The 25,595-nt window shown below is 48.0% G+C and overlaps 1 protein-coding gene across 1 annotated transcript in view; it reads left to right on the top strand.

Moving 5' to 3' along the window:
• Positions 1-25,595, top strand: part of FOCAD (focadhesin) — a 1,210,644-nt gene that overhangs the window by 24,063 nt on the left and 1,160,986 nt on the right. The window contains exon 2 of the mRNA XM_078675948.1: positions 22,073-22,148. Coding sequence (XP_078532074.1) covers positions 22,092-22,148 — 57 coding nt within the window. The 5' untranslated portion in view covers positions 22,073-22,091. The remainder of the gene's footprint in view (positions 1-22,072; positions 22,149-25,595) is intronic.

Genomic DNA, 25,595 nt, shown 5'->3' with positions numbered 1-25,595 from the left:
CCCTTTTTGAAAGAGAACAGTGGTTTTTCCCAGTCCTTTTTAAAGGTTCTTACAATGTTCCAATGTTTGTTTACGCTCTTTTTCATAATGTTTGAGAGACTGCTGTATGTGGTGACACATGTAAGTGGGATCTGGTCTGGTTTGTTAGTCCTTTCTTCCAGAAGTGCCTCCCTTGGCTGGTTTTTAGCTCTTTTAAATCCTTTGTTAAGGGTAGGTGTAGGATAGCCTCTACTTTTTAATTTTTCCGTCAGGTTGGTTGATTGGTCTTTGAAGTCTGTGGTCGTGCTGCAGTTCCTTCTTAGCCTAAGGTATTGGCCATAAGGGAGGTTTTCCTTTAACGGACGCGGATGGAAACTGTTAAATTCCAAGAGGTTGTTCTTTGCTGTAGGTTTATTGTGGGTTTTTGTGGCGAGTGTCGTTCCACTGATTGAGATGACCACATCCAAGAACACAATTTCTCTTCTGCTTTTTGTGTTAGTGAATCTTAAGTTGTGGTCTAGAGTGTTGATCCATGTGAGGAAATTTTCCAGATCATTATCACTGCCTTTCCAGATAAGCAGAATGTCGTCAATGTAGCGTTTCCACAGTAACATTGACGAAAAAAAGGTTGCAGTGGGTGGTAAGATATGTTTGGCTTCAAAGTCTGCCACATACAACCCTGCCACGCTCGGCGCGAAAGTACTGCCCATGGATGTCCCAGAGCATTGTAGGTACAGTTGGTCTTTGAATGAGAAAAAATTCTCTTTCAGTGCTAGAGTGGCACACTCAATAATGAATTTTTTTTGGGGTCTGGAATTCCCAATTGGTTGAATCCAGTACCTTAGTGAGGACCTTGATTGTGTCGTCCTGTGGAATGCTTGTATAGAGGCTTTCCACATCTAATGTTACCAGAGTGATCGAGTTTTCAGGGAAGGTGATCTCTGCCAGCAGACGCAACAGACTTTTTGTGTCCTTCAAGTAAGTAGGTGTGGACTGTACTAATGGTTTTAGAAAGTGATCACAGAATTGTGATAATGGCTCTAGGAGCGAACCAATGCCTGAGACGATTGGACGTCCTGGTGGTGGTAGTTTATTTTTGTGCATTTTCGGCAACGTATAGAAGTAGGGTATAACACTACTTGTATTGTTCAGAAATGCCGCTTCATTCTTGGATATATGGTTTTGATCCTCTGCTTGTTTAACCAGAGAGCTGATCCTTTTAGAGAGGTCCGGAGTCGGATCTGATGTCAGTGGAGTGTAGTTTCTGGCATCACCGAGTAGATTTTTACAGGTGATCTCATAGTCAGTTGTGTTCTGGATAATGATCCCTCCGCCCTTGTCCGCAGGCTTGATGGTTATGGAGGTGTCGTTTTGTAGTTGCTGCAGTGCCTCGAATTCAGCAGTACTGAAATTCCCGAATGTTTTCGGGTTTTGGCAATGTTCTAGGTCTTTAAACACAGCTTGCTCAAAAGCAGTGATGGCCGCTGGTATAGTGTGTGGAGGCGGGATGAAAGTAGAGCTAGGTCTTAAACCTGTGTCACCTTTCCTAACTGATTCCATGGGGTCTGTTTTCCCATCGAAAAACGCTTTTAATTTTAGTTTGCGGAAAAATGCTGCCAGTTCGCAGTGTAGTTTGAATTTATCTGGTTTTGCTGTGGGGACAAAGCCTAACCCTTTTTCCAATACTTGAATCTCCACCGGAGTGAGTGTATGGTAGAAAGATTTGTTACTAAACTCAGACTCCGCTCGTGCCCGGTTGCTGATTGCTCCGTGTGTGGTTCGCTACTGAGTCGTCTTCTTGCCAGGTTACTCTGGTGTTCCCTCTCCTTTTGCCTCGGCCTCTCCGTCCGCTCTCTAAAAAAGGCTGTCTATACTGCTGTTGGAAATTGGCCAGGGGCATGAAGCCCGGGTTCCAGCCCATGAACGGATAGGGTGGCTGTTGGAAGGCATAAGGGTGTGTGCCCATCCCCATTTGTGGGGGATACCACTGTTGGTGGTTGCCTTGATTACCATGCCCGCTTCTGTTGGTTCTATTGCCTCGGTTCCCTCTTCTTTTTGTTTGTTTGAAAGAGTTATTGCTGGAACCACTGCTATTAGATGAATCATCATCTGAGTAGTCTGAGTTGTTGGCATTGCGTGCTGGTGGAGTGAACGAAACTGCAGAGTAGGGGTATACTTTCTCGAACTCAAACCTCTTTTGGTCCTTTTGAAGTTTAGTCACCTTAGATTGCATTAGGTTATCTTTATATTCGTTCATCTCTTTGTTAAGTTCATCCAGTCGTTTCTTGTAGCCGGTGATGGTGGCTTTGAAGTGAGACTCTGTTTCTCTAATTTCTATCATGAGGGATTCCGAGAGTCTCAAGGCTGTCTTTATAATTAAGACCATCCAATCGCGCGTGCAGTGCCATGCGATTGCGGCCCAGTCCTTCCGAAAGGCAGCATCATTCAGAAAGATGCGTGGGGCATTTGCCACTAGAAGGCCCTTCGGGCTGTGTTGGTTGTTAGACAGCCCTTAAGGATCGTTCCATGGAGGACAGTACGTATGTGCTCTTTCTTTTTCTCTGTCAGGTTGTCCCATTCAGCAGTGTTGGCTATTGCTTGTGATATATGTGGGTCTGCGAAGATTGCCGCATCCGACATTAACTCCTCGATTTCCGCCTCAGAGTATGTCAGACCCAGGTTCGCCATAGTGAGACTTTTATATTAAAAGAGCAAGCAATGGGGGATTGTTATTGTCTTGCTCGGAGTAAAAAAAGAGGCTCTCACAGCTGTGCGCTGCTATAATATATTTCAACAAAGAGAGAGGTAGGGAAATCAAGGACACTCTCTTAGTCCCCAGTTAAATATCAAACAACAAGAAAAGAGAGGTCTGGTCAGTCATCAGGCTGCCAGGAATATGGAGCAAGGAGATAAGTGAGTTCTGTTTGTACACAGTCACTCCGATTGAGTAGGAAAGCCGTCACACACCGACCTGGTCAGTGTCATGCTTCATCATCGGGCCCCACCGAAGAGACCGAGTGCCTCTTCGGTGTGCTACGACGCCAGAAAGACTGCGGAGCTGGTCGTGTGGGGAGGACGTGATGTGAAAATTGGAAAATTAAAAGTGCCTAACAGGGTATCAAAATTTTTTTTTTTAATGAGTGATCCCTAAGACACGTGTGGGTGGTTTTATGTGTCTGAATTTACGTGCCAAGGTTATTACGAGTTGGGATAAATTCAGCTAAATACCACGCATTTAAAATGAATCAGTCAACATGTTTCTGCCGTACTTGTGGTATGTATTCACAAAGGCATTCTTCAGGACTATACCCCGGCGGTATGGACACTCTAATAGTCCACCCTGACCTGGGGGCGTGAAAGTGAAAAAGAAAAAAGGGTGAAAAAGTGCTTAAAAATTAGAAGAGCTATTGCTCATTCCAAAAAAACCCCAAATTCAGGGGTGTGTCAGCACCTGTAAATGAGAATATACGAACAAACAGATACAGACAAACATACAATTAGTATATGCCAGAATACACTTATCATAGTGCTCCTAAGATGGTGACAAGCTTTTGTGTGCACACAATAAATGATATCTTATGCACCATCCAAGTAGCCCATAGGGATATTGTATACGCTAGGAGGTGGAGTGCTAAAGGTGGGTTTTATTTAAAAGCTACTGTTGTAGCAGGGGAAGTAAAAACACGATGTGAATTCTCCATGAGCAGGGATCAATATGACCAAGTGGTCGGCGACCCCCCTAAGCTGATAAGTATGGAGAAAATCTCACTTTAAAATAGGGCGCTACTAGCACCATGGGTCTCGGGAGGAGGATTGGAGCGCGCCTGGCACATCCTAGGAAATGAGAGAGTTAAACGTCAGAATGACCCAAGCATACAGGTACTTAGCTTGTGGTGATCGCAAAAAGTCGTTCCGCCGGAGATGCAGACTCACGCCCTCAGCGTTCGCAATCCGCTTCTAAACCTGCAAGAAGCCTCTTAACCGGACCCCGACGATGGAGAGCGGGGCCGGTAAATGTGATTAAAAGCACTTTGTTGCTTGTTTGCGCGCCCGTTTCCTGGTTGGGCGTGTCTCGCCCAAAGTGAGGCTTGGAGCGCACACGCCTCTCTGGGCGCGGTGTGCTTCAGATCAGAGTGAGGCTTGGAGTCGCGAGCCTATCCTAGAGCAATACGTGAAAGGGAATTTAGGCACGCTGACGGTTGCTAAGGCGATCCTTTCTATTCAATGGTAATTCGAGTTTAGGTGAATGAATACCATATAATCATGAGTATTGGTGCTGCTATGATTGAAGGGACAGATGAGTGATATTCTAATAGAAATGCACACACAGTGTATTAGTTTCGAACATTGATGTTTTGTTGACGGACAAAGTTCCACTTTGATGTCTTTATGCTCAATGTGCACAGAATATGAAAAACGCGGCAATTATTTAGTATTTGGTATTTAGAAATGCACACACAGTAGATTAATTTCAAACATTAATGTTTTGTTGACGGACATAGTTCCACTTTGATGTCTTTGTGCTCAATGTGCACAGGATATTAAAAATGCGGCAATTAGTATTCGATGGTGTATTAGTTCAGATCACCCTATATATCTCACTGGAAGGCACAAGAGGCTAGTAGTAAGGGAGTTCACGATAGGACTGTGTTCCAGGGGATATCGTCGTTGAGGCCGTTGGTATTTGTCCCCAGACGGTATACCCAACGCTGTTCTTTTTCAAACAGTCTGTTTTGTACATTCCTTGTACCTTCGATAGCTTCAATCACAGTCCACCTCATATCGTTGGTGGTGTGATTTTTATCTAGGAAGTGGCGACTCAGTTTTGTTGTTACTTTTTTGCACCTTATGTTGCTGCGGTGCTCGCAGATCCGTTGTTTCACTTTTCTGGTGGTCATACCCACGTATCGGAGCTGGCAAGGACAGGTGATCAGGTAGATCACATTGTTCGAGTTGCAATTGGTATGTCCCCGTTGGGTCCATACTTTCCCTTCTTCTAGAGCCAGTGTTTTGGTAGCTTGTGTTAAGTGGCACACACTGCAGTCCGAACACGGGTAGTGTCCGGTAATTTTAGGGAGACCCCATGTTGTTGTCACTGATGGTGTCATGGTTTGTGGTTTCTCTTTTGGGCGTGTGTGTACCAGGGCATCTCTCAAGCTGCGTCCCTTTTTGAAAGAGAACAGTGGTTTTTCCCAGTCCTTTTTAAAGGTTCTTACAATGTTCCAATGTTTGTTTACGCTCTTTTTCATAATGTTTGAGAGACTGCTGTATGTGGTGACACATGTAAGTGGGATCTGGTCTGGTTTGTTAGTCCTTTCTTCCAGAAGTGCCTCCCTTGGCTGGTTTTTAGCTCTTTTAAATCCTTTGTTAAGGGTAGGTGTAGGATAGCCTCTACTTTTTAATTTTTCCGTCAGGTTGGTTGATTGGTCTTTGAAGTCTGTGGTCGTGCTGCAGTTCCTTCTTAGCCTAAGGTATTGGCCATAAGGGAGGTTTTCCTTTAACGGACGCGGATGGAAACTGTTAAATTCCAAGAGGTTGTTCTTTGCTGTAGGTTTATTGTGGGTTTTTGTGGCGAGTGTCGTTCCACTGATTGAGATGACCACATCCAAGAACACAATTTCCAACTGTACCTACAATGCTCTGGGACATCCATGGGCAGTACTTTCGCGCCGAGCGTGGCAGGGTTGTATGTGGCAGACTTTGAAGCCAAACATATCTTACCACCCACTGCAACCTTTTTTTCGTCAATGTTACTGTGGAAACGCTACATTGACGACATTCTGCTTATCTGGAAAGGCAGTGATAATGATCTGGAAAATTTCCTCACATGGATCAACACTCTAGACCACAACTTAAGATTCACTAACACAAAAAGCAGAAGAGAAATTGTGTTCTTGGATGTGGTCATCTCAATCAGTGGAACGACACTCGCCACAAAAACCCACAATAAACCTACAGCAAAGAGCAACCTCTTGGAATTTAACAGTTTCCATCCGCGTCCGTTAAAGGAAAACCTCCCTTATGGCCAATACCTTAGGCTAAGAAGGAACTGCAGCACGACCACAGACTTCAAAGACCAATCAACCAACCTGACGGAAAAATTAAAAAGTAGAGGCTATCCTACACCTACCCTTAACAAAGGATTTAAAAGAGCTAAAAACCAGTCAAGGGAGGCACTTCTGGAAGAAAGCACTAACAAACCAGACCAGATCCCACTTACATGTGTCACCACATACAGCAGTCTCAAACATTATGAAAAAGAGCGTAAACAAACATTGGAACATTGTAAGAACCTTAAAAAAGGACTGGGAAAAACCACTGTTCTCTTTCAAAAAGGGACGCAGCTTGAGAGATGCCCTGGTACACACACGCCCAAAAGAGAAACCACAAACCATGACACCATCAGTGACAACAACATGGGGTCTCCCTAAAATTACCGGACACTACCCGTGTTCGGACTGCAGTGTGTGCCACTTAACACAAGCTACCAAAACACTGGCTCTAGAAGACGGGAAAGTATGGACCCAACGGGGACATACCAATTGCAACTCGAACAATGTGATCTACCTGATCACCTGTCCTTGCCAGCTCCGATACGTGGGTATGACCACCAGAAAAGTGAAACAACGGATCTGCGAGCACCGCAGCAACATAAGGTGCAAAAAAGTAACAACAAAACTGAGTCGCCACTTCCTAGATAAAAATCACACCACCAACGATATGAGGTGGACTGTGATTGAAGCTATCGAAGGTACAAGGAATGTACAAAACAGACTGTTTGAAAAAGAACAGCGTTGGGTATACCGTCTGGGGACAAATACCAACGGCCTCAACGACGATATCCCCTGGAACACAGTCCTATCGTGAACTCCCTTACTACTAGCCTCTTGTGCCTTCCAGCGAGATATATAGGGTGATCTGAACTAATACACCATCGAATACTAATTGCCGCATTTTTAATATCCTGTGCACATTGAGCACAAAGACATCAAAGTGGAACTATGTCCGTCAACAAAACATTAATGTTTGAAATTAATCTACTGTGTGTGCATTTCTAAATACCAAATACTAAATAATTGCCGCGTTTTTCATATTCTGTGCACATTGAGCATAAAGACATCAAAGTGGAACTTTGTCCGTCAAAAAAACATCAATGTTCGAAACTAATACACTGTGTGTGCATTTCTATTAGAATATCACTCATCTGTCCCTTCAATCATAGCAGCACCAATACTCATGATTATATGGTATTCATTCACCTAAACTCGAATTACCATTGAATAGAAAGGATCGCCTTAGCAACCGTCAGCGTGCCTAAATTCCCTTTCACGTATTGCTCTAGGATAGGCTCGCGACTCCAAGCCTCACTCTGATCTGAAGCACACCGCGCCCAGAGAGGCGTGTGCGCTCCAAGCCTCACTTTGGGCGAGACACGCCCAACCAGGAAACGGGCGCGCAAACAAGCAACAAAGTGCTTTTAATCACATTTACCGGCCCCGCTCTCCATCGTCGGGGTCCGGTTAAGAGGCTTCTTGCAGGTTTAGAAGCGGATTGCGAACGCTGAGGGCGTGAGTCTGCATCTCCGGCGGAACGACTTTTTGCGATCACCACAAGCTAAGTACCTGTATGCTTGGGTCATTCTGACGTTTAACTCTCTCATTTCCTAGGATGTGCCAGGCGCGCTCCAATCCTCCTCCCGAGACCCATGGTGCTAGTAGCGCCCTATTTTAAAGTGAGATTTTCTCCATACTTATCAGCTTAGGGGGGTCGCCGACCACTTGGTCATATTGATCCCTGCTCATGGAGAATTCACATCGTGTTTTTACTTCCCCTGCTACAACAGTAGCTTTTAAATAAAACCCACCTTTAGCACTCCACCTCCTAGCGTATACAATATCCCTATGGGCTACTTGGATGGTGCATAAGATATCATTTATTGTGTGCACACAAAAGCTTGTCACCATCTTAGGAGCACTATGATAAGTGTATTCTGGCATATACTAATTGTATGTTTGTCTGTATCTGTTTGTTCGTATATTCTCATTTACAGGTGCTGACACACCCCTGAATTTGTTTTTTTTTTGGAATGAGCAATAGCTCTTCTAATTTTTAAGCACTTTTTCACCCTTTTTTTTTTTTCACAACGATTTTATTGATAAAGATGAGCATGTGGATGAAAGTGGCATCCCACAATCAGGACGATACCACCAGGCATTGTATTTACATTTGCAAGATAAATCTGAGCATTGAGGCAATGAACCAGCGGAACCATTGGTACAGAAGACCCCAATCCCATCTTCCTTATTTCAGAATTTACCTACCCAACTCCCCGAACCCTCCCTCAACCCTCCCTAACCCCATGCATGTGTGTGGGAACCATATGTACCGTATCACTTTGCGCAGCAAGTGTGAGTGTGGGAGTGGACTTCTCCGGGGCAGACTGGGCTATAGGTCTTCCTCCGGGTCCTCCGGGGGGTCTAGTGTCAAATCCCTATAGTCTGCCCACCGCTTCCATATCTTGAAATGTTTGCGAGGGCAACCCCGCGCCTCAAAGATTGGCCTCTCCAGGCCCATACAAAAATCTAAGCCTGCCTTCCACGCAGCCAGGGGGGGGGGCCTCACCTCCTTCCATGCTCGGGCCATGTCTCTTTTGGCTACCATCAGTCCCAGGAGGAGCAGGTGACGCTTATAGACATTACCACCAACCCCCTCCAGGATGTGCAGCAGGCCCAGGCGGTGGGTACGGGGAAGGGTCCAGCCCAACACTTCCGACAGACAGCCCCATACACCCCTCCAAAAACCAGCTAGTTTCGAACACGACCACACCGTGTGGAGCAATATACCCACTGCCGCCCCACATCTCAGACATTCCGGGGATTCAATCAGGCCTGCCCTCCACAGACGCTCTCGAGTATAGTAAGCCCTATGCAAAATCTTGAACTGTATGAGGCGAAACCGCATTGCTATAGCTGCCCCCCTCGGGGATTCTAACGCCTCCCGCCAGTCATCCTCATCCAGCGGCCCCACATCGGCCTCCCAGTGCGCCTTCAGCCGAAGAAGAGTGGAAGAGCAATGTACAACCATGGTCTGGTAAATGCGCGATACTTTTTTGTCTCCAAGGTCGCCCATGAACACCTTCGCCTCGATCGGGCTGAATTCTGGGAGCGAGTCAAGATTAGTTATACTGGGCGTCAATGCATGTCGAAGTTGTAAATAGCGATAAAATTGAGATTGGGGCATACCAAATTCAGCACTAAGAGCCTGGAAAGATTTGAGAGTCGTCCCGGACATCACGTGACCGAGCTGCGATATCCCTATTGAGTCCCATCCATCGAAGCCTGATAACTTAGAAAGTTCTGGCAGCAAACCGTTACGCCACAACGGCGTTTCCGCGGTCAGTCTACCCCACCAACCCATGCGACGCAGGGCCTGCCGCCATATCCCAAATACAAGTTGAGTGACTTTCGGCAACGGCCGACGTAGCCGGGGCGAGTATAAGATAGTGTGGAGCGAGTTATCCCCCATCAACGCACGTTCTAGAGCGTACGCCGGATCTCCACCGTCTCCATACCACCATTCATTTAGAACAAGAAGATGGGCGGCCTGGTAGTATGACCGTATATCCGAGGTGGCCAGGCCCCCACAGTACGTGGACAGGAAACATGTGCGCAGCGCCACCCTGGCGGCACCACCAGCCCAAAGGAAGCGGCCCAGTACTGATTCAACCCGCCGGAACCACTGGGGCGGGATAGGATACGGATGGTTCTGTAGTTGGTAGAGGAGGCGCGGCAGTGCAACCATCTTAAAGATAGCCGACCTGCCAAAAATGGAAAGAGGCATTCTGGACCAAGTTTTAATATCCGCCTGGACCCGCTCCCAGACGGGCAGGAGGTTATGTTCCCAGGCCGCGTCCACTGAGTCCGAAAGGAATACCCCAAGGTATTTCAGGCCAGCAGTGGCCACCTGCAGTTCCGAAGCCCAGGGATCCGTCACCATATCTCCCTGTATTACCCATAGGGTAGATTTACGGACGTTGAGGTACAGACCCGACACCTCTCCGAAGAGTTGCATGACCTCCAGGACACGTGGGCCGGAGTGCTGTAGATCGGTTAGGAAGAAGAGGACATCGTCCGCGTATAGTGCAATTTTATCCGACAGTGTGGTATTCCACTCAAAGCCCCGTATCAACGCGTCTCTACGAACTCTGGCCGCTAGGGGTTCCATTGCTAAGGCAAAAAGATATGGGGAAAGAGGGCACCCCTGTCTTGTCCCTCGGCCAACGCGGAACTTCCCTGACACCGCCCCGGCGACTCGCACCGATGCCGTGATGTCCGTATAAATCAGTTCGATATAGGAGCGAAAAACCGGGCCCAGGTTGAGCCACGACAGTAATGTAAACAGGTATGACCAGCTGACCGAATCAAAAGCCTTGTTGATATCGGCCAACAGCAGTGCCGCCTGGTCCCCCACGGCTCCAACAGCGCCTAGCGCCGCCTGTGCCCGTCTAATATTGTGTCGCGTTGCCCGGTGGGGCATGAAGCCCGCCTGATCAGAGTGAACCAGATCTGTAATATACGGAGCCAGGCGGTTCGCCAGGGCCTTGGCCAAAATTTTTGCCTCTATGTTGATGAGGGAGATAGGTCTGTACGAGTCATGGCTACCCGGGGGCCTACCAGGTTTCTGAAATACCACTATTTCGGCATGGCGCCAATCGGGAGGCAACGTGCCCCGCGTCCTCGCAACCTCAAGAACTCGGCGATAGTGTGGCCCTAGCTGTACGTGGAATTTTTTGAAAAATTCACACGGGTAGCCATTGGGTCCAGGAGCCTTACCCGCATTAAGCTGCCCCAGAGCGTCCCCCAGCTCCTCCGCTGTGAGGGGTGCATCTAGGAGCTCCTTGGTCTCGTCCGATACTTGTACGGGCGGTAAACCCGCGAAAAACTGGTCTAAGGCACCCTCAGGCAATCGGTCACAAGAGGCGTATTGGGCTTCAAAGTACGAGGCGAAGCTTGCCGCCAACTCGCCAGGGTCAGTCAGGACCTCTCCGTTACCGTCCATGATGCCCGGCAGCACAAGGGGTTGAAAGTTGTGTTGGCACAAGCGGTGGAGCATGGAGCACGACTTGTCCCCCCACTGATACACCCTACTCCTGGTGGCCAGCCACGCCTGTCTGGCTTCATCCATCAAGAGGGACGCATACGATTGCTGTGCTTGTAAAAGCAGCCTGAGCCCGATCTCATCTCCACCCTCGCGGCTTTCCCGTTCTAGGGCCTCCACCCGCTCAGCCGCCACTGCAGTTTGTTCCCGGCGCCGCCTACGGGCCCCCGAGCACCACGCGATATCCACACCACGCACGGTAGGCTTCATCGCTTCCCATACCACTTCCACGTCCGCCCCTTCTATCAGGTTCTCCCGCCAGTAGTGGTCTATGGTTTCTCGCAAGTGTTTAGTATAGGCTGGCTGTAGCAGATGCCACGAGGACATCCTCCACCGGAACGGCTGCCGTGTCCGCATGAGGTCTATGTTAACTGAGACTGGGGAATGGTCGGAGAGGCCCCTCGGCAAAATGGCCGCGTTCAGCACCCTACGCAGGCATTCCCGGGGTAAAAACACACAATCTATGCGCGAAAATGATCCATGCACCGCCGACACGTATGTATATTCACGGGTCGCAGGATGCAGATGTCGCCAAGCATCCACCCAGCCCAGCCCCTCACTCATTGCATGCAGTCTAGTGGGCGGAGGGGAGGGGGAAGGAGATTCAGCCATTTCCAGGCGCCTCCGGCGATCCATGCACACATCCATTACGTCATTCCAGTCTCCCCCAATTACTGCCATTGGCCCAGATATATCGTCCCACACAGAGAACAGCCTCTCAGCTAGGGCCCACTGCAGGGGAGGGGGGGCGTACACACACCCAAACACTATAGGTTCAGCGCCCACCTTGCCTTTCACAAACAAGTAGCGACCCTGTGGATCTATCCATTGTTTCTCATGAGTATATGACATCCTACGGTGAATCAATATGGCCACTCCCCTGGATCCCCTAGTAAACCCGGCATGGAAAACATGTTGGTAGCCAAACCTCTGCAGGCCCAGTGCCTTCGTGCCCATCATATGAGTTTCCTGGAGTAATAATACATCTGCCGCCGCCCTCTTACCCCATCGCAAAACTGCCCCACGCTTGATTTTGTCCAGCAACCCCCTGACATTCCACGTGACCACTCGCATAGAGTCCTCAGTAGTCCGATGAATCGAATCAGCCATAGTCTTTCGGAGTCCACCACATAAGCCCTCCGCTCCAGCGCCACCCACCACGCGCCACATGAGACATTATAGCAACACACACATGCACTGTACCATCTACCCCAAAGAACATCACCCACCCCCCTGCCCCACAGTTCCCAACAATCCCAAACCCCAACTCAGCGGCCACAACCCTGACCGCCCGACCCCCGCTACCCCCCACCCTATACCTCAAAGAACCATGAAGTACCTGTCGCGGTATGAGCAGTCCCGAGACCGAAACAGCGGGCTCAGGCCCACTCATACCAATGGATCCCAACATCCCAATAAGAAACATCGAACTCTCCCCCCTCCCCTCGGTGTCCCTCTCACAACGGGAGAGTGGCAGCCACCATTACGCAGTCCCCGAAACCCCCCCCCCCACAGTCTCATCTATTCTCAGTAGACAGTAGTAGTACTGTCACAGGGCCGCGATACAGCCATCAATTTAGCAGGACTCAGGCGACCAGGTGCGTCTATCTGGGACTCGCAGTCGCAGTAACAGAGCACGGAGCCGAGGCCCCGAAGGCTTCAATGATCAGTGCTAGATTGTTCGGAGTCTTCGGTTCTAGCAGTGTGCTGCGTGCCGTCGGCCGAGGCCGCTCGCTTGCGTGATTTGGAACGTCTGGGTCGGCCATGTCTGGACGGTCGGTCTCGCTGTGGCCGAGGCGAGCCCCCAGGGGAGCCCGGATTGAGCCCTGGTTGCGGATTCGATCTGACCTGCACCGTTTCATCGGTCCACTTGAACACGTCTTCCGGCGTATCAAAGAATAGCGTCCGTGACTGGAAGATCACTCTCAAGCGCGCCGGATACAGCAGGGAATACTGTAGCTTAAGGCCCCTCAACTTTGCCTTGGCTGCCATGAAGGAGTGGCGCTGCTGCTGGACGATTTTGGTGTAGTCAGGGAAGATCAAGATCTTCTGATTCTCACATAAGAGGGTTTCCTTATTTCTGGCTTCCCTCAAGATGGCGTCCCTGTCATGGTAGTTCAACAGCCGTGCGATCACCGCCCTAGGTCGCTCGCCCTCGGGTGGTTTCTGTGCCAGGGCACGGTGCGCCCTTTCAATGATGAAGCATGTAGACAGCGTCCCCGGGGGCATCCATGATTCTAACCACTGCGTAAGGAACTGTTCCATGCCACCCGTCCCACAGCTCTCTGGAAATCCAAGGAAGCGGAGGTTGTTACGGCGCGCCCGCCCTTCTGCATCCTCCACACGGAGCGCCGTAATCCGCTGTGCCGATTCCATCGCCGCCATTCTCTTTTTAAGGTTGCTCACATCGTCCTCCACCACTGACACCCTGGATTCTGTCTCCGTGATCCGAGCCACTGCGTTCCTCAGGTCCTGGCGCAATAGTGTGACATCTGCGCCAACGGCCCCTATCTTGGCGTCCAGTGTGTCCCGCGACTGGGTTATGGCCGCCATAAGGGCCGCGTTATCCGGTCCTCCTCCAGGCGGGCCACCCCCCGACGGCCCGGGGCCCCCACTAGGCCCGGTGAATTTATCCATGGTGACTTGCTTAGCAGAGTTGTTACCCCCTCTGGTCATGATGGCAGCGGCAGTAGGGCCACTCGGCCGCCGTCGGCCCCTGGAAATCCTAGACAGGGCACTTCGGGCCGGCTTACTGACGGATGCAGCGCCGCGTGGATCTCAGTCACTGCCCCCACACCAGCCGCCAGTGATCGTGGCTCGCTGTGGCCAGTATTGCTCGTCTAGTTGGAGCGTGGACTCAATGCTGCACACGCCACAGCGAAGCCGTCCCTTCTGGTCCGTGGGCCCGGGGGGGGGGGGGAAGGATAAGTGGGGCCCCCACTACTCACAGTTGCTGCTGGAATGCAGTGCAGTCGCTCCGGCACACTCGCCGCCGATAGGGCTCTCCAGGGCACCCGTCTCCCCCGTGTGCTGCCGGCCCCAGACACCAGGCCGCGAAAATCGAGGTCCCGGCTGCACTCGGGCCACCAGGCCGCCCCCGCCGCTCCGGGCCGTCCGCAGCGTCCACGCCGCCCTAGGGCTCAGCCAGGCCCCGGAGGAGCAATCCGTCAGCAGTCTCTCTGCCCCAGGGCACGCGGGGCGCCGCCGCCGACCCCCGGCCGCAGCCCGCCTTCCGGCAGCTCAACAATCGAGGCCCCGGCTGCGCCGCAGTCCACCAGGCCGCACTACGCACTCAGCCGCCCAGCGCCGCTCGGATGCGCAGGATCTCCACTGGACACACTGGGCGGTCACAGGCACTTCCGGTATCCGTAACCCCGTTTTGGCTGTGGGTCAAGGGCTCGGGGACCAGGATAAATCGTCGGATCAATGGCGGGCCGGCGGGAGCACTATCAAGCTGCAACCGCCATCGCCGCTTGCGTAGCCACGCCCCTTTTCACCCTTTTTTCTTTTTCACTTTCACGCCCCCAGGTCAGGGTGGACTATTAGAGTGTCCATACCGCCGGGGTATAGTCCTGAAGAATGCCTTGGTGAATACATACCACAAGTACGGCAGAAACATGTTGACTGATTAATTTTAAATGCGTGGTATTTAGCTGAATTTATCCCAACTCGTAATAACCTTGGCACGTAAATTCAGACACATAAAACCACCCACACGTGTCTTAGGGATCACTCATTAAAAAAAAATTTTTTGATACCCTGTTAGGCACTTTTAATTTTCCAATTTTCACATCAAGTCCTCCCCACACGACCAGCTCCGCAGTCTTTCTGGCGTCGTAGCACACCGAAGAGGCACTCGGTCTCTTCGGTGGGGCCCGATGATGAAGCATGACACTGACCAGGTCGGTGTGTGAGGGCTTTCCTACTCAATCGGAGTGACTGTGTACAAACAGAACTCACTTATCTCCTTGCTCCATATTCCTGGCAGCCTGATGACTGACCAGACCTCTCTTTTCTTGTTGTTTGATATTTAACTGGGGACTAAGAGAGTGTCCTTGATTTCCCTACCTCTCTCTTTGTTGAAATATATTATAGCAGCGCACAGCTGTGAGAGCCTCTTTTTTTACTCCGAGCAAGACAATAACAATCCCCCATTGCTTGCTCTTTTAATATAAAAGTCTCACTATGGCGAACCTGGGTCTGACATACTCTGAGGCGGAAATCGAGGAGTTAATGTCGGATGCGGCAATCTTCGCAGACCCACATATATCACAAGCAATAGCCAACACTGCTGAATGGGACAACCTGACAGAGAAAAAGAAAGAGCACATACGTACTGTCCTCCATGGAACGATCCTTAAGGGCTATCTAACAACCAACACAGCCCCGAAGGGCCTTCTAGTGGCAAATGCCCCACGCATCTTTCTGAATGATGCTGCCTTTCGGAAGGACTGGGCCGCAATCGCATGGCACTGCACGCGCGATTGGATGGTCTTAATTATAAAGACAGCCTTGAGACTCTCGGAATCCCTCATGATAGAAATTAGAGAAACAGAGTCTCACTTCAAAGCCACCATCACCGGCTACAAGAAACGACTGGATGAACTTAACAAAGAGATGAACGAATATAAAGATAACCTAATGCAATCTAAGGTGACTAAACTTCAAAAGGACCAAAAGAAGTTTGAGTTCGAGAAAGTATACCCCTACTCTGCAGTTTCGTTCACTCCACCAGCACGCAATGCCAACAACTCAGACTACTCAGATGATGATTCATCTAATAGCAGTGGTTCCAGCAATAACTCTTTCAAACAAACAAAAAGAAGAGGGAACCGAGGCAATAGAACCAACAGAAGCGGGCATGGTAATCAAGGCAACCACCAACAGTGGTATCCCCCACAAATGGGGATGGGCACACACCCTTATGCCTTCCAACAGCCACCCTATCCGTTCATGGGCTGGAACCCGGGCTTCATGCCCCCGGCCAATTTCCAACAGCAGTATAGACAGCCTTTTTTAGAGAGCGGACGGAGAGGCCGAGGCAAAAGGAGAGGGAACACCAGAGTAACCTGGCAAGAAGACGACTCAGTAGCGAACCACACACGGAGCAATCAGCAACCGGGCACGAGCGGAGTCTGAGTTTAGTAACAAATCTTTCTACCAGAACACTCACTCCGGTGGAGATTCAAGTATTGGAAAAAGGGTTAGGCTTTGTCCCCACAGCAAAACCAGATAAATTCAAACTACACTGCGAACTGGCAGCATTTTTCCGCAAACTAAAATTAAAAGCGTTTTTCGATGGGAAAACAGACCCCATGGAATCAGTTAGGAAAGGTGACACAGGTTTAAGACCTAGCTCTACTTTCATCCCGCCTCCACACACTATACCAGCGGCCATCACTGCTTTTGAGCAAGCTGTGTTTAAAGACCTAGAACATTGCCAAAACCCGAAAACATTCGGGAATTTCAGTACTGCTGAATTCGAGGCACTGCAGCAACTACAAAACGACACCTCCATAACCATCAAGCCTGCGGACAAGGGCGGAGGGATCATTATCCAGAACACAACTGACTATGAGATCACCTGTAAAAATCTACTCGGTGATGCCAGAAACTACACTCCACTGACATCAGATCCGACTCCGGACCTCTCTAAAAGGATCAGCTCTCTGGTTAAACAAGCAGAGGATCAAAACCATATATCCAAGAATGAAGCGGCATTTCTGAACAATACAAGTAGTGTTATACCCTACTTCTATACGTTGCCGAAAATGCACAAAAATAAACTACCACCACCAGGACGTCCAATCGTCTCAGGCATTGGTTCGCTCCTAGAGCCATTATCACAATTCTGTGATCACTTTCTAAAACCATTAGTACAGTCCACACCTACTTACTTGAAGGACACAAAAAGTCTGTTGCGTCTGCTGGCAGAGATCACCTTCCCTGAAAACTCGATCACTCTGGTAACATTAGATGTGGAAAGCCTCTATACAAGCATTCCACAGGACGACACAATCAAGGTCCTCACTAAGGTACTGGATTCAACCAATTGGGAATTCCAGACCCCAAAAAAATTCATTATTGAGTGTGCCACTCTAGCACTGAAAGAGAATTTTTTCTCATTCAAAGACCAACTGTACCTACAATGCTCTGGGACATCCATGGGCAGTACTTTCGCGCCGAGCGTGGCAGGGTTGTATGTGGCAGACTTTGAAGCCAAACATATCTTACCACCCACTGCAACCTTTTTTTCGTCAATGTTACTGTGGAAACGCTACATTGACGACATTCTGCTTATCTGGAAAGGCAGTGATAATGATCTGGAAAATTTCCTCACATGGATCAACACTCTAGACCACAACTTAAGATTCACTAACACAAAAAGCAGAAGAGAAATTGTGTTCTAGGATGTGGTCATCTCAATCAGTGGAACGACACTCGCCACAAAAACCCACAATAAACCTACAGCAAAGAACAACCTCTTGGAATTTAACAGTTTCCATCCGCGTCCGTTAAAGGAAAACCTCCCTTATGGCCAATACCTTAGGCTAAGAAGGAACTGCAGCACGACCACAGACTTCAAAGACCAATCAACCAACCTGACGGAAAAATTAAAAAGTAGAGGCTATCCTACACCTACCCTTAACAAAGGATTTAAAAGAGCTAAAAACCAGCCAAGGGAGGCACTTCTGGAAGAAAGGACTAACAAACCAGACCAGATCCCACTTACATGTGTCACCACATACAGCAGTCTCTCAAACATTATGAAAAAGAGCGTAAACAAACATTGGAACATTGTAAGAACCTTTAAAAAGGACTGGGAAAAACCACTGTTCTCTTTCAAAAAGGGACGCAGCTTGAGAGATGCCCTGGTACACACACGCCCAAAAGAGAAACCACAAACCATGACACCATCAGTGACAACAACATGGGGTCTCCCTAAAATTACCGGACACTACCCGTGTTCGGACTGCAGTGTGTGCCACTTAACACAAGCTACCAAAACACTGGCTCTAGAAGAAGGGAAAGCATGGACCCAACGGGGACATACCAATTGCAACTCGAACAATGTGATCTACCTGATCACCTGTCCTTGCCAGCTCCGATACGTGGGTATGACCACCAGAAAAGTGAAACAACGGATCTGCGAGCACCGCAGCAACATAAGGTGCAAAAAAGTAACAACAAAACTGAGTCGCCACTTCCTAGATAAAAATCACACCACCAACGATATGAGGTGGACTGTGATTGAAGCTATCGAAGGTACAAGGAATGTACAAAACAGACTGTTTGAAAAAGAACAGCGTTGGGTATACCGTCTGGGGACAAATACCAACGGCCTCAACGACGATATCCCCTGGAACACAGTCCTATCGTGAACTCCCTTACTACTAGCCTCTTGTGCCTTCCAGCGAGATATATAGGGTGATCTGAACTAATACACCATCGAATACTAATTGCCGCATTTTTTATATCCTGTGCACATTGAGCACAAAGACATCAAAGTGGAACTATGTCCGTCAACAAAACATTAATGTTTGAAATTAATCTACTGTGTGTGCATTTCTAAATACCAAATACTAAATAATTGCCGCGTTTTTCATATTCTGTGCACATTGAGCATAAAGACATCAAAGTGGAACTTTGTCCGTCAACAAAACATCAATGTTCGAAACTAATACACTGTGTGTGCATTTCTATTAGAATATCACTCATCTGTCCCTTCAATCATAGCAGCACCAATACTCATGATTATATGGTATTCATTCACCTAAACTCGAATTACCATTGAATAGAAAGGATCGCCTTAGCAACCGTCAGCGTGCCTAAATTCCCTTTCACGTATTGCTCTAGGATAGGCTCGCGACTCCAAGCCTCACTCTGATCTGAAGCACACCGCGCCCAGAGAGGCGTGTGCGCTCCAAGCCTCACTTTGGGCGAGACACGCCCAACCAGGAAACGGGCGCGCAAACAAGCAACAAAGTGCTTTTAATCACATTTACCGGCCCCGCTCTCCATCGTCGGGGTCAGGTTAAGAGGCTTCTTGCAGGTTTAGAAGCGGATTGCGAACGCTGAGGGCGTGAGTCTGCATCTCCGGCGGAACGACTTTTTGCGATCACCACAAGCTAAGTACCTGTATGCTTGGGTCATTCTGACGTTTAACTCTCTCATTTCCTAGGATGTGCCAGGCGCGCTCTAATCCTCCTCCCGAGACCCATGGTGCTAGTAGCGCCCTATTTTAAAGTGAGATTTTCTCCATACTTATCAGCTTAGGGGGGTCGCCGACCACTTGGTCATATTGATCCCTGCTCATGGAGAATTCACATCGTGTTTTTACTTCCCCTGCTACAACAGTAGCTTTTAAATAAAACCCACCTTTAGCACTCCACCTCCTAGCGTATACAATATCCCTATGGGCTACTTGGATGGTGCATAAGATATCATTTATTGTGTGCACACAAAAGCTTGTCACCATCTTAGGAGCACTATGATAAGTGTATTCTGGCATATACTAATTGTATGTTTGTCTGTATCTGTTTGTTCGTATATTCTCATTTACAGGTGCTGACACACCCCTGAATTTGGGTTTTTTTTGGAATGAGCAATAGCTCTTCTAATTTTTAAGCACTTTTTCACCCTTTTTTCTTTTTCACTTTCACGCCCCCAGGTCAGGGTGGACTATTAGAGTGTCCATACCGCCGGGGTATAGTCCTGAAGAATGCCTTGGTGAATACATACCACAAGTACGGCAGAAACATGTTGACTGATTAATTTTAAATGCGTGGTATTTAGCTGAATTTATCCCAACTCGTAATAACCTTGGCACGTAAATTCAGACACATAAAACCACCCACACGTGTCTTAGGGATCACTCATTAAAAAAATTTTTTTTGATACCCTGTTAGGCACTTTTAATTTTCCAATTTTCACATCACGTCCTCCCCACACGACCAGCTCCGCAGTCTTTCTGGCGTCGTAGCACACCGAAGAGGCACTCGGTCTCTTCGGTGGGGCCCGATGATGAAGCATGACACTGACCAGGTCGGTGTGTGAGGGCTTTCCTACTCAATCGGAGTGACTGTGTACAAACAGAACTCACTTATCTCCTTGCTCCATATTCCTGGCAGCCTGATGACTGACCAGACCTCTCTTTTCTTGTTGTTTGATATTTAACTGGGGACTAAGAGAGTGTCCTTGATTTCCCTACCTCTCTCTTTGTTGAAATATATGAACTGCATTTCACCTCATCAGCTGCTGGCATCTAGCACACTGACATCGAGACCTTTGCCTAGTCAGCGCCTCTTTCTGTTACTAGTAAGAGGATGAACAACCAGAAGACCATCAGGAACATGATGGTCTTCAGGTGCCTCTTCTTGAGGCACCTGCTTGGCGACTGCCATTGCAGCAAAAAAGAAGAGCATAGCAAATATTTTCAAATTGCAGGGCACAAAAACCAAGACCAGGCAAAGGGAGTCAGCAGATCTCCAGACAAACAATGAAGCATTGGCATAAGGTGAGCAAATATTGTTGTGCCTCATCAGTGCCTTACAGAGAGATTTGAAGGTTGAGACTGACACCCTCAAGACCGCAGTCAAAGATCTGTAAAAGAAACCAGAGACTCTCTCCCAATGTGTTTTGATAGTGAAGCGGACATTGGAGAGGATAGGAGAGAGGCTTCAAAGACTAGAGGGCCATACAGTAGAGATGGATAGAAAACTGAGTGGTGCTACTCTGAGGCCAAAGATTTGGAAGCCATGGTGCCCCTTGAAGTAAATTATGAAACCCCTGACTGCCTATGCAGAGGTACGCAAATTAGTCTTAGGACCTAGCGGAGGTCAACAACAAGGCACCTAGCGGAGGTCAACAGCAAGGCACCTGTGACTGGTCTATAGGAGGTATTGGCCGAACTCTTGGGCTTGCAGTGAAGAGAGACTTGGTGGTGAAAGCATTCTGGCTCTCCAGAAACAAACCTAGAAGTGGGAGCAGGGGCTACATTTCTCTTCACAATTATGTCATCAGAATTGAGAGAGGAGCAAATTCTGGATGCTGTCATTCAAAAAAAGAACATGAAATGGGAAGAGGGCAGGCTTCTGTTGTTCCCAGCCTTGAGGCCTCGTATCGTATTCATGAAGAGAGCTTATGATTGACAAACGGAAGCTAAATAAAAGAGGGATACAAGTCTTGATGGGCTTTCTGGCTGGACTGAGAATTGACTATCAGGGTAAGAGGTACCTTTTCTTTTGGGCAAACTCCACTAGGTCCTTTCTGTATACTCTAGATCAACCTACTGATTAACTTTGCTACTTGGGGTGGGGAGGTTTATTGGTGAGATTTCTTTTACAATTTTAGGGAAAACTGGATGGTTGTGTGGATCTCAAGTGTTTGGCCCACTGGGGATTTTCTCCGAGAGAAGGAGAGGTGAATCAGTACAATGGTGGTTACATCATTTTTCTGTTATCACTTTACTTTCCCTTTCCCTCATCAACTCTTTTAGAGTCGCAATGGAAATAGGACTGGAAATAGAAAGCCTACTTTGGTGCTCTGAAGTTAGACGAGAAGGCCTGCTGAGTTTAGGGGGTGAGGTTTATAGTTGGTATGCTGAACTGTTCTAGGTCATATTGAATTTTGGAGGTCTTAAGACACCTATTCTGAAGTTGATCTTAATAAATAGCTTAGGACCATAGAGTATACATTTTCTGACCCTATGCTGGTTCTGACATTATCATGATCTTCATTTAATGTGAATACGACTCCTTAATCAAGAACAGTTATGTTACTAGTCCATTTCATGTGCATCTTATAGTCTCTGCATCAATTAAATGAACTGTCTAACTGGCTTAAATTCTAATGGTGTGGGAGAAAGGCTACATTTGGTAATAAAACATTTTTTTTTATTATATTTTTTTTGAAAAAAATATACTTTATTTTACAGGGCCGGATACTAAACAAAGATGTCAGAAGATCTCAGAAAACGATTTGAATTTCCAAACATGCTTATTCAATCACAGGTAAGATTACTAATTTAGTACAATGATAGTATATTGAATGTATTTTTGAGAGAGTTTGTGTATTCTAAATTTTCTTGCCTCATTTTACGACATGGTTTGATTACTCACTTTTTTGTTCTGTTTGTCATTATAATTAATAATAGACTTGTAAACAGACCCTCTTCAAAACATTAATTAACGTTTGTTACACCTGCACGCACCTTTACATAAAAAACTGTTTTTATGTACAAAGATCTTTTTTTATGATAAAAAATATCTTCCGATTGATGTTCAAAATTAGACAATAGGGATGAGCAGATGGAATAATACATTTTATATGGTCCACAGTAGATTTTATATACAGTGCCGACGCGCGTTTCGGTGTGCGACCTATTGAAGGTCTCACATTCCTCAGGGCGGGTATATCCGTAAAAGAGGTCGTGGGATGTACCTAAGGTGAGCAGAAAAATATACAGAATACAAGATATGCATAATCTGCAAACAATATATATATATATAATAACCATTTTTTCATACCCAGGCTTGGGTATTATTAGTGTTTCTTTTGGTGATCCACCAAAGAACTTTTTGGCGTTTTAGATAATTTTAGGGTTTATTTAGGATTTTTTCACTTCTTTTTCACACTCTTATTTTGCACCAATCATTTCATCACTTAATATGGCTAATCCACTAGGAATTTAATTAGATCACTTATCCTAATTAGTTATCATCTTCATTAGCAGTATCATATTATTCCACTTCTTTTTGTGAACATATGGGATCAATATTATCATTTATAAGATTCCTGCCCGGCATTCTAGCATTTATGCAGATATACAACGATGAAGTTAATTACTTTCATCAATATATTCTTTTATATCGAGATATATTTATTAATCACTTTCTATATATATATGATCTTAATAGTATTTAATAATATATATTACTATTTATTGCTGATGTTTGCACAGCTAGATTTTGTATTTTTGCTGCTAAAGATATGGTTATCTGCTATTATGCATTTATGCTGCTATATGAGGATTCTGTTGGTTTTAATTGACTGATAATAATTATGCACTATTACTCAAAATGCATTTATGCTGCTATATGAGTTATCTCAGTAAATTAATGACTGTTTAATACTGACATTATGAAGTATTATAAATTCAGTGGATTGCGTGTTAAACACATTAAGTATTTTTTCACTGTTTATGGTCACATGGTGACTGGAGCGAAAAAAACGGAAAAAGATTTTTTTTTATTTAAAACCTGCTTTGCACTGTTTTTATTTTTTTTTTTTTTTTTTTTTTTTTTTAAAACCTTTATTGTACAAAGAAAGCTCACAAATACGGGCCTACAACCCACGAGGGCTGGCCACCACATGGTAGACAACGTAGTAAATGAAAAACAAATTTTCAACAGGATATGTCACCAAGAGCACAGGAGAAACAATAGGAGCATCGAGCAATCAGCAAGAACAGGACAATAAAAGGTTAATTTTCTAATGCGGGGCGGGGAAACAGAAGAATCATGGGCCGTGCAAAAAACAACCAGGGAGGGGCCGCGGCAAGCCGCCATCTTACGGTCACAGAATGACAAAAGAGGCCATACCAACATAGCTATCAAAGAGTATAAACGTAATCGGAATATAAAGAAACGACAATGGCATCAATCAAACCGCACCTACCCGTCGCCGCCCCCACCCAAATTGAAGAGACATGATCAAAAAGGCCCACATAATAAAAGACAATACGATACGCATCCCAGCAAAATAAAAGGACCCCCATAAAGGAGGAAAAAGGGGAGAGGGAAAAAGGGAACGAAAGAAGGGACTCCCACCAAACCACGCACCCCCAGGAGTGAAAGCAGGATAATAGAGTCCGGCAAGCGACATAGCAAAAATCGATACCGAATTACCCAGCGAGCTATAATCAGATACATACCGGAATACGAAAGTCACAGAAACTTCCCAGGGGGACACAGGAGGAGACGGAGTCCCGGAAAAGGTGAACACACAAGAGCCATAGAACAAAAAGAGGAAATAAGGGAGGAAAAAGACCCCCCAATACGGACAGACCCCCCCCAACCCACCCCTAAAGCCCACCCTGCACCCCTGCAGAAGGCTACGGCCTACCCCCCCGCAGCGTGCCTGTCGCCCTAATTAGAACCCGAAATATAGCGGAGCAAAGTTAAGTCGGAAACAAAGACAAAAATGGGAAGGGAAGAGAAGGAAACGAGGGATGGGAAACACACACAGACATACACGGGGGAGGGCCGGGAGACAGGAGTAAACGCACCCAGCCACCCGCCTGTGTCGAGGAGCCAAGTCCCCGGGAAGCCAAAGAACATCGGGTTAAAGTCCAGGGGCACCAGTCAATCACACAGAACCATACCGGGACAGGTTGACCATCCAAACCAGTGCAAGACTACCGCACACAGATGCCAATATACATTAGCCCTGTCCTTGTTTGTCCAAAGTGGAAACGGTCCGATCCAGCGAGGACCAGGTTACGAAGAACAGGAGACAGACAGCAGGAAGATCCAACGGCAGTCCGGAAAAGGCACGTAAAGTGGAACACGGACGATCCAGGAAAGTCACGAAGTGTAGCAAACGATGCAGGCACAAGTCCAAGGATATGTCCAGAAGAACCGACCCATCTGGGCCAGCACAGGAGACATCGCCGGGCAGCAGCGACCGAAAGGAAGCGGGAGAGTCATGAAGGCCAGGCCAAGTAAAATCCAGCTCCCGGGCCCGAGAGAACGAAGGTAGCGCAGGAGGAGGAGGCGCCATCAATTTCCGTACAGCAGCAGACGCGGTCGGAGCCGGGGCCAATTCCGCCAGGATAATTCCAGCCGCACCCCGCGGCGGCACAATCACATCTGGCCGTGGGGGCCCAGAAGGCCCGCCGTGAGGAACCATCTCCGAAGCTAGGATAGGCGCGGTCACACAGAGCCGCCAGGAGAGCAGGGTGTCCAGTAACTCCTTAAGTGTAGGAAAACCTTCACAGTATCGGGCACCCGGGCCATGCGGCGGGCCCCCAGCGCTCGCCCAGGTCCGGTCAAGACACTCGTGGTCGGCCGCCATTTTGTGAGTCCGACAAGGCAGCGCGGCTGCAAATCTCCGCCGAGGCGGCAGTAAGGCAAACAAAGTCCCGCTGACCGGCAACAGAGCACCCCGGGCAGGAAGGGGGGCCACCAGAAGAAAGGGATTCGCCGGCCACCCAACGCCGCCGGTCCCGTTCTCCGAGTCCGGGCGGCAGAATCAAAATGGCCGGACCGGAGAACAAAGGGAGAGCAAGCCGGACACACGAGGAGCTTCGACCACGGAAGGCAGCGCCTCCACCATAGGCCTCCTCCCCACAGGAATCGGCCAGGAAGGACCTCCGGCCCACATGAACAACGGCCCTCCGACCACCTCCTCCGCGCCCCGGAGGGCAGATCCGCAGGCTCCGTCTGGCCCGGGAGCCG

The sequence above is a fragment of the Lissotriton helveticus genome, chromosome 2_1, assembly GCF_964261635.1.
Source record: "Lissotriton helveticus chromosome 2_1, aLisHel1.1, whole genome shotgun sequence".
Lineage (NCBI taxonomy): Eukaryota > Metazoa > Chordata > Amphibia > Caudata > Salamandridae > Lissotriton > Lissotriton helveticus.
Note: the sequence above shows the minus strand (reverse complement) of the source record. Positions and strands in the feature narration are given on the sequence as shown.